We start from the raw sequence: 15,744 nt of genomic DNA, 5'->3' as shown, positions 1-15,744 counted from the left end.
GCAGACCTCTGAATACAAGGTTGCAGTGATAATAAATCACATGTAAGTCTCTAAACTTGGGTAAGGAAATTTTACAATTCATAATCATTTATGGTTGAAGTGATTTGGGCTTAATTTTAGTCATTGACATCTTTTACACTCTTACATTCATACAAGTGCTCTAATCAAGTTGATAAGTGTTTAATTGGCTAATTTCTCTAAGTGACATTGTCGATTAATGCTCTAAATTTCTCATTGCCATTGCTATCATTGATTGGATTCATTGCTCATTGTTAAATTGGATATCTCTTGTGGATACTATTTTGATCATAATTGTGATAAGAGATTTAAATTTCTCTATTGTATCTAGTTGGCATATTGGTGATTTATTGATTATAATCTTGGAGATTGTTAATTGTTTAAGTGGCATTAATCTTGTCTTTGAGCAATTGTCTATTTATTTTACTGCTACATTTCTGTAGCACTGTTAAGTTTGAACACTTATTCTTGTGGTTGAGATTTTATTCATTTATTGTTTAAGTACCTTATTGTTCTTAATTGAAAATCATTGTCATTAAGTACTTAACAAATTAAGTAATCTCAACTTAAGAGCATTCATCTCTTGCACTTGCATACTTAGAATAGCCTCTTGATTAATAATTTACCTCCAAGCATAAGCTTGGTTGATAGAGAATAGGACCACCTTTCTCAATTTAGCTCGAGGGGCTTAGCACCTCTTTAGTGGTTAACATGGTGACCTTGCAGTGGTTAGAGCCACAGTGTCTGTAGCGCAGGAGGCATCGGGCGGTTAGTAGACATGGGGAGATATCGTTAATCAAGCCTCTGCTTGATTCACGTTGGTTTCTATCCCACAACCTACTCTAGAGACTAGTTCCAAAATAGTTAAGAGGAAGGTTACACTTAGATTAGACATCTAACTTAAAATCAACCAAGATTTTGCATTTCACCTAGCTTGTAGGATTTTTGTACTTCATCTAGGATAGTCAAGCATCTAAACAACGATTGTTCGTCTGGTTACTTGGCATCAAATTGATAATAAACAAGAAGTTGACTCCATAAGGCACTAGTCTCACATTTAAATCTAATTTAATCTTTAAGTCTTGTTAAATTTAACCAAGTAGCTAGGCCATTCAATCGTGTCTCCCGAACTTGTTGGTTGCCAACTTGTCCTTCATTTTTACATTTTCATAGGGACTACCCCCCATATCTTGTTGTTGGAGACAATTAGAATGGAGAACTTGGGGATTAGAGTGACAACCCCTGCCTTAAGTCGTTGTCGCAGTGCCTGTACAATCTGAGCGACAACATTTTATGGCGCCGTTGCCGGAGACCATCTTGTTCTCAGTGCTTCAACGACATTCTATCATCTTATCATTTCTCATCCTTTCTTATCATCTCATTCTGTGATCTTTCATCTTTTCCTTTAGCCAACAACTCCATAACATTTTTTGGCACCTTTGCTAGGGATATCTTATTCTCGGTGCCTCAAATCTTCCTCTCACTAATCCTTGTTAGAAAATTAGAAAGGCAGAAAGGTTTTCTTATATAGATAATTACTTGTGATTCTTTTATCTTTATGTTCTTGTTTATCTTTTAGTTCGTCAAGCAATTATCAAAACAATAGCACAAGGACAACAAATGTAGGCGGACAACCAGGGAAAAACCCCTATCTAGGGGAAACCGAGTCAACAATTCTTCCTTCAATAGTTGTAGGCGAACAACCAAGGCAAAACCCCTATCTAGGGAAAAACCTAGTCAACAATTCTTCCTTCAATGGTTTCTTGAGATAATCCAAGACTCTTGATCTAGACAAAGACTTCCTCCACACCAAGTTAGCCTTTAATCCTTCTTGCAGATGATAACCCTTCAAAATCAACTTCGATCTAGGAGCATCAACTTGTAGTAGCAACTTCGACCCAACAACTGGAAACAACAACAGCTTTGACTAGACAAAGAAAACTTCGATCTCCCTAGATACTCCTCCTGAGTGAGAGATAGATGGCCCAAAATTTTGATCTTGATGTCTTCTTCTTGCCTCCAAAATTTCGCACTCCTTTTCAACCCCTTTCTAGCTCTTCTTCAACTTTGCACTTCCCAGCTTCGTCCTTCTGGGTAACGAACTATGACAGAGTGAGTGAATCGCTTCAAATGAATTCAAACTACCTTATATATAGCCTTTCAGTGAGGTCGAATTGTCTTTCTCGAAGTCGACTTGATCTCCTTGAGGCCAACTTGGTGTGGAGGGGACAAATAGTATATTTGACTCAATATTAATCCTTTTTACATGATTCAAAAGCCCAAGAGGGGTCTCTTCTAATGGACAATGACTGTAATGACTCAGATTAAATCTTAGAAGTCCTCAATGAGGACTTTGACGTAAAATATGATGACCCAAGCATGAAACCCATGTTTTAATAAGCCATAAAAATAATAATAAAAGCATTTTCTTCATTCTTTTGATAAATACATTTCATTGTGACTCAAATACATTTATGAAGACCGAACCTAGTTACATATTTCAACACTCCCTCTTAACTAGGGAGGTATTCATGATATCAAGTACAAGGAAGATCCCAAAACACATGAACTATGAAGAATTTAAGCACCGTAATGCCATGGACTAGATTCCTGACCAGGGCAATCTATCCAAGGTCTTTCAACAGTTTAGGCACTCACGATGCCATGGACTAGATTCTTGACTAGGGCAATCTATCCAGGTGGGACTAAGATGGACTAAAGCTTTTAGCCTCTCTAGGTAGCATCAGACTTACTTGTTAACCATCAACCCAAGGATTTAGGTGTGTATCTGAGGTCAGAGCTCCATGACCAATGCCACCCTCCCTACTTTGGGAACTACACATCAACACAAAGTGAAGACCAGATGTCCTCCTAGGCAATGTGTCTTACACACAAAGTCCCAACGCTCCCGATTATTCCAATCGGTAACAAACCCTCCCCGTTAAAACAGATCGGTAACAAATCTCTCTCGTGTAACCAACATGCTATCAAACCTCTGAGAGATTTACTTGTATAAACACAACCCCAATCAGTAACAAACTTTCAAATGTACATAAGCTAAGTCACATGACACGAGGACACGAGACACGGGGGAGACGTACGAGTATTCAATACGAAACGCAGCGACTTGGAAACAGGACACGGGGGACACGTTTTATATATATTTAATAAAAAAAAGTTATATATATATATATATATATATATATATATATATATATACCGAAATATAGTTTTTTATCCATATTAAATTGCAGGTTGCAGCTTATCTAATCAAATTAAAATATAATTACTTCTCAAAGTTCATAGTTCACTTTAAAAAAATAAATAGAATCAAAATTTACTATTTAGAAATTAGAGTGTGATATGCTTGGTCTTGATTCTTGAATATTCAATGTTCATTGTTCATGTACAACTTACAAGCACATAAGAAACTACTAACTATAAATTTAGAACTTAGATATTAAAACCATAAAATGCAGATTTTCCATTAAGTCATCAAAATCAAAATGTATCACTGTTCAGTGTTTACAACAATGTTGCATTAATCATTATTGGGATAATATCGACGTGAGGAAAAAATCGGAAAAAATCATAATTATCGGGAAATAACTGGAAAAAATCGGGAAAAAATCGTTTGGTACAAAAATATTCAATTTTTTTAATATCTAAACCATCTACAACATAAAATAAATACATTGACACATAAATATGATAAAAGAACTAATATATAAGATGTTTAATATCATTTCTAGTGCTAAAATCACACATAACATTGAATCATGTCTTGAATAGTAAGTCCTGAGTCCTGAATCCCAACTCAGCTTCAAAATATCAACAAAAAATATAATAATGTATTTCATCATGTCATAATGTCATATACAATAAAATGAAGAAAATAACTAAAGTCTACTCCTATTGATTTCCTCTGCCCCTCTTGCGAGAAAATGCCACAGCTTTCCCTTTCTCTCTAGATGTAGATGTTGGTGCTGGTGGAGTTGGCAGTGGAGTTTGCTATGCTCTAGAAGCTGAAGAACTAGAAGTAGGAGATATAGGAGGTAGACCACGTCCTCTACTGGTGGCAGGGGTAGCCCGGGCAGGTGGTGTCACCTGGAAACATTACAATCTCCCAATCCGGAAATCCTGAAAATTCTACTTTCTCCATATGAAATCCAATGAGGCCGGAACCACTCTCAAACATCCTGAGTCATTTCATGGTATGGTTAAAAATTTAAGTAAAAGGATGAAAATGAAGATCAAGGAGAATGTCACTTTTACTTTAAGAATTTAACATTACCATGAATAGCATATCAATACTAGGGCCTAGACTTGATCATTAAGCTGCCCCACTCAAAAATTATTTGTTTCTTTCAAAAAAATTGCAGCTTATGCAGGAAATGTTTTCTATCAACGGAATACGCGTTTTCCAGATGCAGGACACGATGAAAACCGGCGAATACGTTTTACATTTTATAGGACACGATGAAAAACGTTTTCGACATGTTTTGGGGCAGTTTTCGTGTCCGGCACGTAAAATACGGGACACGGGACCTTGGAGGACGTGTCCTGTGACTTAGTACATAAGTAAACACAAACCTTCAGTGGTTTTCCAGACAACTGATTTTGTTTCTCAATTTATCATAGTAGGACTTTCAAACAAATCTTGACAGATGATTCATCAATCATACATCTTCCTTTCCTACTTCACATGCAACAACCAGCGTTCCATGGGGACGCCTCCCCTAGGGTCGGGTGCGCGTTCCCCTCGCACCCCACGCACCCGGGATGGGGGGACGTCTGGGGAAACGTTTCCCCACGTCCCCCTTTTAGGGAGATGTGGGGAGACGCAGGGGGGATGTTTCCCCCCTGTGGGGGATGTGACTCCCCAAGAGGGGTACGCTTGGGCATCCCCCTTAAAAATGGTCTATGCATCCCCCCTTAAATTTGCTTGTAAACAATGATTTATGACAGGGAGAACTTAGTATTTGACCATATTTCCCTACTAATGCTATGGAATTCATGGTAATGTTAAATTCTTAAAGTAAAAGTTACATTCTCCTTTACTTAAATTTTTAACATTACCATGGAATGACTCAGGATGTTTGAGAGTGGTTTCGACTTCATTGGATTTCATATGGAGAAAGTAGAATTTTAGATCTCACTCAAAATCCAGCAAACTTAACAGTTTTTCAGGAATTCAGGGTTTGATGGATTGCAATGTTTCCATTGCATTTTGTCATGTACAAGGGTATGGAATTAGCATTTAATCAAGAGCACCAAGCGCTATGTGTACTTTAGAGTGACATTTAGACTCATCACTCCACTGTTTTTGAGTTTTAGTTATATCAATTTACTATTCCAGTCTTCAGATTTCAGTATCTATTATAGTCTATTTTGCTTAGTACTAATTAGATTCTAGAATGATGAATGATGAATTTTAATTTTAAATCAATTTAGAATCTAGAATGATGAATGATGAATTTAATTTTTAAATCAATGTAAATTCTAGAATGGTGAATAATGAATAATGAATATGGATCAAAGTATTTCATTATTGAATCTCATGGTTTATGGATGAATCATGTATGTATTAGTAAGGATGATGAGTATGGATCAATGTATTTCATTATTTAATTCAATTATGTATGTATCATTGTATTTATGCTTTCATTATTGAATATGAATTTGAAATATATATATATATATATATATATATATATATATAGAAAATTTATATAAATTTATATATATATATATATATATATATATACCCCGACGTCCCCCCGTCCCCCCTAAATTTCCCTAAAATTTGAGGGTACTCTGACACGTCCCCCTTGTGCGTCTCCCCGCACCCGCGTCTCCCCATCCCGGAGTCTTGGTGGATCATTGGAAACAACATATTCTACAATCAGATCTTTCTTTCCTTATTTCAAATTTTCAATAACTGCTCAAAATACATTTTCCAAGGTGTTCATCATGACTAGGATATGACCTCCCTTTCAACTGGGGAGATTCCTTTCATCCAAGCTCCCTCTTATCTTTAGGGAGATTCCTTTCATCCAAGCTCCCTCTTAGCTTGGGAGGTTCAACTTCTTTTCTACGACATCAAAGAATCTTTCATGGCTTCCAGCCTTCTTATTAGAGTTATCATGACCATTATAACTTTCTTCATCATGCTTATCAAATGAACATCTTCACCATCTTGAAGCTTATGTACCTGCACAACTTAGATAGCAAGTACAACCAAATCTATAGAAGCATGAAGTTAACCACATCAGAATCATATATAATAATGGAAGCATTCGACATTAGACATCAAACACCTAAACTTAGTTAGGTTCACAAACACATACTTTCCAACTATATGCTAGGGTTTTTGTTAAAACCTAGATTTCATCATCAAGACTTTAATCATCTCAATCAAGAGAACAACCTTCATTTTATCCAAGGCTTCAATATTTCTTCGAGAGGTATTGTTGTAACTTACTTTGACACCTTGTAAGTTACAAAATTCTTTAAAAATAATTTGTCACCTTCTTACAATTTTATCCTTACCTTCATAAATTCCTTCCTTTAAATATCATTTCGTTTAACCCTTTCCATCGTTAAACCATGAAGTTTATGAAGTTTTTATAAATGTCTCTGAGTTATTTTTAAAGGTTTTTATTTTGAATAAAATTCAATTTTATAAAATATATATATTTATATATTTATAAAATTATTTATTTAAATTATTAAAACTTAGTTTTAAAAAATAACAAACCTAATCTCCAAACTATAGAAGCCACATTTTATCTTATGCCAAATAAGTCAAGTTTCAAGTCAAATCGTAAAAAGTCAAAATTAAATGTATGCCCCACCCCACACTTAACTATTAAACCACCGTAATCTTTCATGCCTCAAGATGTGTGGTGAATTAATCAATGGTTATCGTTGAATTTCAGGGAGGGTTGCCTATTCGACTTTTAACCTAGCTCCCCATCCCCCCTCTGAAAAGTTTTTTAATATACCATTTTTTGCAGCTGTCAGGCTCTCATGCATTTCAGACCCCCCCTCCTAAACCACTTACTATCTACCCGCGCGCCCGTCCTGAAAACCATTATCCGTATTAATTTGAATTTTGTGGTTAAATTGATTGCATATATGTTGTTACAACAATGTGTTCAGGGCATAAACACACATAAAGTAAGCTTAAATTCATTAACAAGTCACTTAAGGCATTGAACATTAATCTTGTGGTTAAATTGATTGCATATAAGTTATTTTTTAGGACTGTTGGGCAATTTCCAGATCTGATATATTTGCTACAGCCATTTATGCAGTCATATAAACTAAATAAGAATCATTAAAATTGACTGAAGATCATCTAAAAATCACTCAAATTGATTAGCTAATCATTGGAACTTATTTGGCATTAATATTTAGGCACCTTGTCGGTTTATGAAGGATTGAATCACTGGATTTCTGAGTTATTACAAATTTGATATACATAATTTTGAGGTCTGATCTGAGCATAAAAAATCTGGTCTATATTGTCCTAGCAGTCCTATAATCAAATGAATATCATTGGAAGTTAAATGCATTGTTTTTCTAGCTTATCTTTGGCATCTTGCATCACTTCTTGACTGTTGATATAAAATTGTAGACCTCTAAATACAAGCTTGCAGCGATAATAAATCACATATAAGTCTCTAAGATTGAGTAAGAAAATTTTACAATTCATAATCATTCATGGATGAAGTGATTTGGGCTTAATTTTAGTCATTGGCGTCTTTTACACTTTTACATTCACACAAGTGCTCTAATCAAGTTGATAAGTGTTTAATTGGCTAATTTCTCTAAGTGACATTGTGGATTAATGCTCTTAATTTCTCATTGCCATTACTGTCATTGAGTGGATTCATTGTTCATTGTTAAATTGGATATTTCTTGTGGATGCTATTATGATCATAATTGTGATAAGAGATTTAAATTTCTCTCTTCTATCTAAATGGCATATTGGTGATTTATTGATTATAATCTTGGAGATTGTTAATTGTCTTAAGTAGCATTAATCTTGTCTTTGAGCAATTGTCTATTTATATTACTGCCACATTTCTCTAGCACTGTTAAGCTTGAACACTTTCTCTTGTGGTTGAGATTTTATTCATTTATTGTTTAAGTACCTTATTGTTCTTAATTGAAAATCATTGTCATCAAGTATTTAACAAAATAAGTAATCTCACCTTAAGAGCGTTCATCTCTTGCACTTGCATACTAGGGATAGCCTCTTGCATTAATAATTTACCTCCAAGCATAAGCTTGGTTGGTAGAGAATAGGACCACGTTTCTCAATTTAGCTTGAGGGGTTTAGCACATCTTTAGTGGTTAACATGGTGACCTTGCAGTTGTCAGAGCCATAGTCTTTGCAGCGTCGGAGGCATCGGGTGGTTAGAACACAGGGGGAGGTATCATTAATCAAGCCTCTGCTTGCTTCCCGTTGGCTTCTATCCCACAACCAATTGTAGGGACTAGTTCCAAAATAGTTAAGAGGAAGGTTACACTTAGAATAGGCATCTAACTTAAAATCAACCAAAATTTTGCTTTTCACCTAGCTTATAGGATTTGCACTTCATCTAGGATAGTCAAGCATCCAAGCAACAATTGTTCATTTGTTTACTTGACATCAAATTGATAATAAGAAAGAAGTTGACTCCATAAGGGTTAAGAGGAAGGTTACACTTGGAATAGGCTTCTAACTTAAAATCAACCAAGATTTTGCTTTTCACCTAGCTTATAGGATTTACACTTCATTTAGGATAGTCAAGCATCCAAGCAACAATTGTTCATCCGTTTACTTGACATCAAATTGATAATAAGCAAGAAGTTGACTCCATAAGGCACTGGTCTCACATTTAAATATAATCTAATCTTTAAGTCTTGCTAAATTTAACCAAGATGCTAGGTTATTCAATTGTGTCTCCCGGACTTGTTGGTTGCCAACCTGTCTTTCATCTTCACATTTCCATAGGGACTACCCTCATAGCCTACTATTGGGAGATAGCTAGAACAGAGAGGTCGGGGATCATAGTGACAACCCCTGACCTGAGTTGTTGTCGCAATACCTGTACAATTTGAGCAACAACAAAGTCTAAGAGTTACCATTTTAAATTTGTTGTTTTGAACCCACAAATGTATGTTATAGACTCTAAAGCATCTGTGTCTTTTCTTTTCTTGGTTGTGACTTATCTTCAGGTCAACAAGCTCGAATGTTGCTTCAATACCATATAGGAAAGTAAGGTGCACAAATTCACAATGGTGTAGAGAGAATACATAATTAATTGATTTTTATTAACATTGCAATGATACATGTCTCTTAGACATCATATTTCAATTTACACATTTATAAACTCCAAGGTGGTTAAGGTGGTTTCACCATCTAATCCTAACCACAACATTTAAATGTTACATATGGTCACATTTCTGACATAACATGACACAAATTAATGAGTCGAATATTTTTTAATGTTACCACTCCAATGCTAGCTGGCTCTGCATTGACACATCCATAAGAAATAAACTTACTTAAGTGGGAGGGAAATTGAGTTAGCCAGGGTACTAGGCTAGCTTAGATGCTTATTGGGATGCAGGGTGTATGGTTACACCAAGGTTGGATCTTCCTGAAACTCAGTGAAGTTGATCATAAATACAATTTTTTATTAACGTTTAAATCACTTTATCTAAGGTTTTTTATATGCATTATTGTACCCTGGAGATACTTTATGTACACAGCGATTTGGCCGTCCTTTCAAGTCCCTTAGTTACTTAGATCTATAGCTTGTATTTATGATCATCTGAATTGACCTGCATATTTTTATGGTGTTTAACCCTGTTGAAACAACTCACTCCATATATGGCTTGCATTAGTAGCTGTCCAGATATTAACTGTATACAAGGTGCATTTGCCTGTATATTTATGCCTAGACAAGAGTTTGTTGCTTTCAATTGAATATGATACTGTGCTGATTGATTATAGCTGAGCTATGCGTTTGCTTCTAGTGTTAATTCATGTTATTTCCTTTTTCATTTTTTCCTTCGCAGAGCCATATGTTGATTTGCCTGATGCAACCTATAAGATTAAATGCAGACTGACACATATGATTTATATGGCTGATCTTAAAATTCTGGCTGGCATGCATGGGTTGATTTTAACAGTGTTTATTCTTGCAGGGCATAGGAAGGGCATTTTGTTCTGGTGGCGATGTTGCAGAAGTTTGCCGTCTAGGAAATGCAGGTATAGCTTGCTAGTACTGAGATCAATCTCAGTGTTTTATCCATTGGCCAACATCCAAGACACTAAGGAGACATGGATTTTAACATTTGCTTTCGTATACTTTCCCAGGACAGTATACTGTTTAAAGGTGAACTATATAAATAATTGGTCATAACATGTTTATTATGTCTCATTGTTTCTTTTCCTTTTCCGAAAAATACTTCTTATATTATACAGAAACGCACATGTACAAATGAAAAGTGAGAGATCATCTAGCTTATTTTAGCGAGGGCTGCCAGGGCTGCAATAAGGTCAGACTGAGTTCTGACAGAGTGATCCTTATCATCTTTTCTCAACAAATATCGCTTAGCCCTAACTTGATCTGACAATTCATCAAAGCTATTCTTCAAAAGGACTCTACAGAACTTACAAAACCTTCAAAAATATACTTATAGCAGATCTTCCAAAGATGATACAAAACCATGGACTGAAAGTCTGAATGCAATGCCAAAGACTGCAGTAATGGGTCAGAACAAGAGACTTACAAGCACAAAGGAGTCCGGTAGTTAATTGATTCTTGTGGTAGTGAGTTGAATTTGTTGTGAACAATCTTCCAACAACTTTTAGCAATCAGGAATTCCCAAAGGATATGTTTAGCTGTTTCTGGTCTCGTCTCTGCTGACATTTGTCATCAATTAGAATAGCAGTCTTGGCCAGTATGAATTTGTTTGGCAAGCCTTTGTACAACACCAGCCATATAATATGCCCTATATGACTACACATTGTTGAGCTAGGTGATCCACCAAAAAATGTTGAAAAATTTGGCAAAAACTTGGTAGTGGTCATCAACTTGGGAAATATAGACGAAATTGGGAAACAAATGGCAAAAAATTGTAAACCATGGTGTCACAACTCATGTTGACATGAGTGGTAAATGCTTATGGCAAGGGTACAGACCTTACTTTTCTTTGCTAGAGCATGGTGATCCACTTGGATGGAGTTATTGGATGTTGCTCTTTATGGTCGCAGCTGCTTTCTTCAGTGTTTGGATGATATGTTCCTTGGTTCTTTGTGTTTCCTTGCGTGGTTAGTATTAAGGATGTTGCTCACTTGATGATCATGCTGATACTTCATTGTGCTGCTTAATGCCTTGGTGGAGTCTCTCAAAGGTTGGAGATGACGCATTGATTCTTGATTTTCTGGAGGAGTGCTCTTGTACTTGTTATTTCTGTTGTGCTTTGTTCATCACATAGAGTTAATTTAGTTCAGTGCTTACCTCTTTATCATCTTTTGGATGACCCTAGGGGAATTGGCATGAGTTATTAGCATTGAGCTATCAAAGAGGAGCATTCGCCTATTTTCATGTCCATTGCTCTTTCATGATGATATTCAACTGATTAGACAACCATTTGGTCAAACCACTCTCTTCCTTGTCACCTTCTGAAGCACTATGAGGGGATTGAGCTTGGTTTTGAGATATGGACTTTGTGATGGAATGCCCAGCTTCATGAGTGTCTATTGTGCTTATAGAGTGATATTAGACATTATAGACAATTTTTCTCCTTGAGCGCGCACCTTGTTGGCACATGTACTGTGTCCTAGGGTTTCAAGGTATGGTTGATGGATTTCACTGTTTGGACAAGGGAGTTAGTATTTTCTTGTGTGTATTGTGTTCTTGGGGTCAATATTGATTGGATAGACATCTTACTTGGTGAAAACCCTGCCTCTTTGATGGAGTTCCAACATACAGGGGGTTTTCAACATTGCCATGGTTTAGTACTCCTGGAAAAAAACACTCTAGGATTTCTTGTGTCTATTCTTGTCTAATGGTCAGATTTGATGGATTAGACACCTCTTTTAGCTGCACACTTTGCTTCATAATAGATTTCCAACATCTTGATACAATATGTAAGGGTTTTAGCACTTGGATTATGGTAGTTGACATGGCACCTTTGGGCATGAGTGTTTTAGGTTTTTTTTGTGTCTATTCTAGCCTTGAGGTGATCCATCGTTGGATATGTTGAAGAATGTAACTAGTGCCGGTCTTCATAATTGAATTTGAGTCATGTATCTATCAAAAGAAAGAAAAGAAAATTATCTATAAAAGGGAAATTTTATTGACGTATTAAAGGATGGGTTTCATGCTTTGGTCAATGATCAATAGGTCAAGGCACCCATTGAGTGCTCTAGGATTTTTGTTGAGTCAAAGTCTGTTAAAATTGGAAACTAGGGCCAAACTCCATGTGGGTCATCTTATTAATGGTAGCTGATATTTTTCTTGGATCCCTCTCATCGAGAGGTGCAGGATTGATCTAAAGATCATCTGATTCTGATAAGTATTCATGGAGATATGAATTTATTTGTGTTATGGGATAATTCGTCAAGGTTGGCCAGCAACCAAATAAACCCCTCATGTGCTCCACGTTTTTGTATAAATAAAGGTGCCTTGAATCATTTGAGAACACAACTCTCATGATCTCCCTCTCTCCACTTGTTTTGGGTTTGTCTTCTCTCAAGGAAGACGTAGTGGAGAGGGTCATCGAAAAGAGCCCTTGACGCAGTCATCTAGGAGAGCCCTAGCCGCAGTCTTGGAGGAGATTTGGTAGCAGATCTAAGAAGCCCTAGCTGTAGTCAATAGGAGTTCTAATGCGCAGTAAGGGAGCCCTAATCCGTAGCAAAGGGAAGGCTCTAATCCACAGCAAAGGGAGCTCTAACAGTAGCAAAAGGAAGGTCCTTATCCGTAGCTAATGGGAGCCCTAAACCACTGTCAAGAGGAAGCCCTAAACTATTGTTAAGAGGAGCCCTGAGTTAAGGCCTTAGCTGCAGCATAAGAAGGACTTCATCCGCAGCAGAAGGGACCTTATCATAGCATGAAGCAACATGGGCATGGATAGGAGCAAGACAGGGAAGCTGCAGTCACAAGGAGGAGAGATTTAGGGCTATATATGTATGTGTTTGAGTGTAGGTAAGTGTTGTCAGCTTGCCCGAGTTCATGAGGAAAGAAACGCTGTTGTTTGGGTATCATTTGGGAAGGCGGAGTGCTACAGCTAGTTGTTGTGCTAGGCTGCAAGCCAGAGCACACGGCTGAGGTTGTGTCAAGGACTATCAAGGGTGGACAACACCTTCAAAGGGCAGTGTGGCATGAGGGAAAGCACTTCAAGATAAACTGCAGTCCTAAAAGGACTTATCTCTTCACTGTGTGGTAGCCCTAACCTGAACACAGTCATAACAATGATGGGCAACAATACATATGCTCAGTATTGCTAGACATAGGTGCTGCAATGGGACAACATGGCAATGATGAGGTATTATAGCATGCATGGTAAAACATGATGCAACATGGGACAGCTGCAACCATGAAGAATCATGGACAACTGCAAGTAGAGTGCTGTATGGGACAGCAGTATAGTACTTGATGTAGCTAGGACACAAAGCAGCAATGGTGCAGCAACCACATGGGCATAGCATGGTGCAGCCGTGGCACTAGGTAAACACTAGGACAACAACAACATGAGGTCCAGTATTGTGATGATGGGTGTAGCATGGTGAGGTGCAGCATGTGGACGAGATGCAGCACATGATAAGTGAATGAGTCACCTTGGAGAATCAGTTGAAGCAGCATGTCTTCAACTGATCTCATGTAGAGATAATATATTGTCGAAGTATTGATTTCTGTTGTAAATGTACTATCTCTCTCTCTCTCTCATCTGAACTATTGAAGAACATATAAGAAGAATTGATCAAGGGTTCCCCACATTGGGGTTTGTCCCTGGCTAGCGACACATCTTGTGTCCTTCTTGTCTTGGCTTGTCTTCTGCGATTTATGTTTATGTTCTATTTTCAGTTTACTTTAACGCTGATGTGATTGCTAAAGATATTGACCTAACTGTGAAAATTGAAATAAATTGCTCGAAGCATAGCACATACCTAAATTTAACATGGTATCAGAGTTGAGGTGAAGACAATGCCCAAGCAAGAGTGAAAGAGCAATCACCGAAGACAGTTAGGAAAGGACAAAAGGATCAATGGGTTCCTCATCCCTCGTCAAATTCACTGAGGGTGAAATTGAAGCAGAGAATATTATCAGAATGGCACAGCGGAATATGGCCTACCTAAAGATCACTTCATTGGGAAGACCAGATCTCAGGGTGGAAGGAAAGGCAGATAACTAGTTCGGCCATTATACGAAGGAGTGTCTAAATGGCAGGGACACATCACTTGATGGTGATAATAATCATTCCAGGGACATCTTCAATGATTAGAGGAATGACAGTGTAGGTCATCAAGGTAACGACTGACTCTTCAAGAAAGCAAGGAACCCCAGGTATGAAGAATCAAATGTTGTTTATGATAAGATAAAGAAGTGATATCTTGTATTGGCCCTCTCCTTTAGATTCTTTGGGAATCTAGCTTATTGATTGTAGTGCTTCAAGGCACTCCATCGGATAGAAGGGTGCTCTCTCTAATTTGGTAGAGATGGAAACAATTGTGGGATTATAATTGGAGCCGATGCCACCTATGCCGGAAAGGGTGTAGGGAATGTTACCTCTCAATTGAATGAGGGTAACTCGATTCACTTACAGAATCTCTTTTATGTACCTGATCGCAAGAAGAACCTAGTGTCCATTTCGGCAATGGAAGTCAAAGGTTTCAGGGTGGCATTCATCGATGGAAAGGTACGTGTTTAAAAAATAAAACTTTCTAAGATGATTTTGAGTTCAGGGTTGGCAATTTGTATCAAGTTGCAGGATGGTCCATTGGGGACCATATCAGTTGACACATCTGATCTATAGCACCGGAGGTCTACTTATGGGGCCCTACCCGATATGAGTTAGATGGTGACTCAGATGCCTGAATTGAAGAAGAGCATGAAGGTACATGTCTGAGATGTAGCGAAGGAAAATCTTACAAGGGGACCATTCCCTTCATGTAGCAGCTCCACAAGTTTGGGACAACCCAAGGAGTTTGAGATTCATGATCGGGAATCTCATGTATACAGGTGGAAGAAAGCCCTCTATGGCTTGGAGTATAACACCCCGGGCATCGTATGAGAGGATTGATAGCTGTTTGATGAAGCTGAGATTCACTAGGAGTGAAACCAATCCAAACCATTGCTCGAAGGTTGTGGATGGTAGACCTCTCATACCGGCACCTTCTAAGGACGACCTATTTCTGACAGGTGCAGACCCTCTCACTTGCAGAAGTAAGTGGGAGTTGGATTCCAGATATGGAATGGCAAACTACAAGCCCGTGACTACCTCGAGGATCTCAACTTTCAGAAGTTATATGGTGGTGATGCTGGACCAGATTTGGGAAATGCCTCCAAGTTTCATAAACTCATCTGCATTGATGTTCTTGGTGAACTTTCGTCCGTATATATGCTTTGCAGTTAGCATGGTGAGCTCATATTTGGTTGAGCCTCACTAGATTGGTGCCAAGAATCTTCTGAGATATCTTCAGGGCACAATCTCTCATGG

General features: G+C 37.5%; 1 protein-coding gene across 1 annotated transcript in view; it reads left to right on the top strand.

Annotated features, from left to right (window-relative positions):
- The window catches only part of LOC149156263 (3-hydroxyisobutyryl-CoA hydrolase 1-like), a 349,800-nt gene that overhangs the window by 73,035 nt on the left and 261,021 nt on the right, over positions 1-15,744 (top strand). The window contains exon 5 of the mRNA XM_089438049.1: positions 10,225-10,288. Coding sequence (XP_089294175.1) covers positions 10,225-10,288 — 64 coding nt within the window. The remainder of the gene's footprint in view (positions 1-10,224; positions 10,289-15,744) is intronic.

This window comes from Pinus tabuliformis, chromosome 9 (assembly GCF_031772625.1).
Source record: "Pinus tabuliformis cultivar Carrire ecotype Pingquan chromosome 9, CPIR1, whole genome shotgun sequence".
NCBI classification, from domain to species: Eukaryota; Viridiplantae; Streptophyta; class Pinopsida; order Pinales; family Pinaceae; genus Pinus; species Pinus tabuliformis.
Note: the sequence above shows the minus strand (reverse complement) of the source record. Positions and strands in the feature narration are given on the sequence as shown.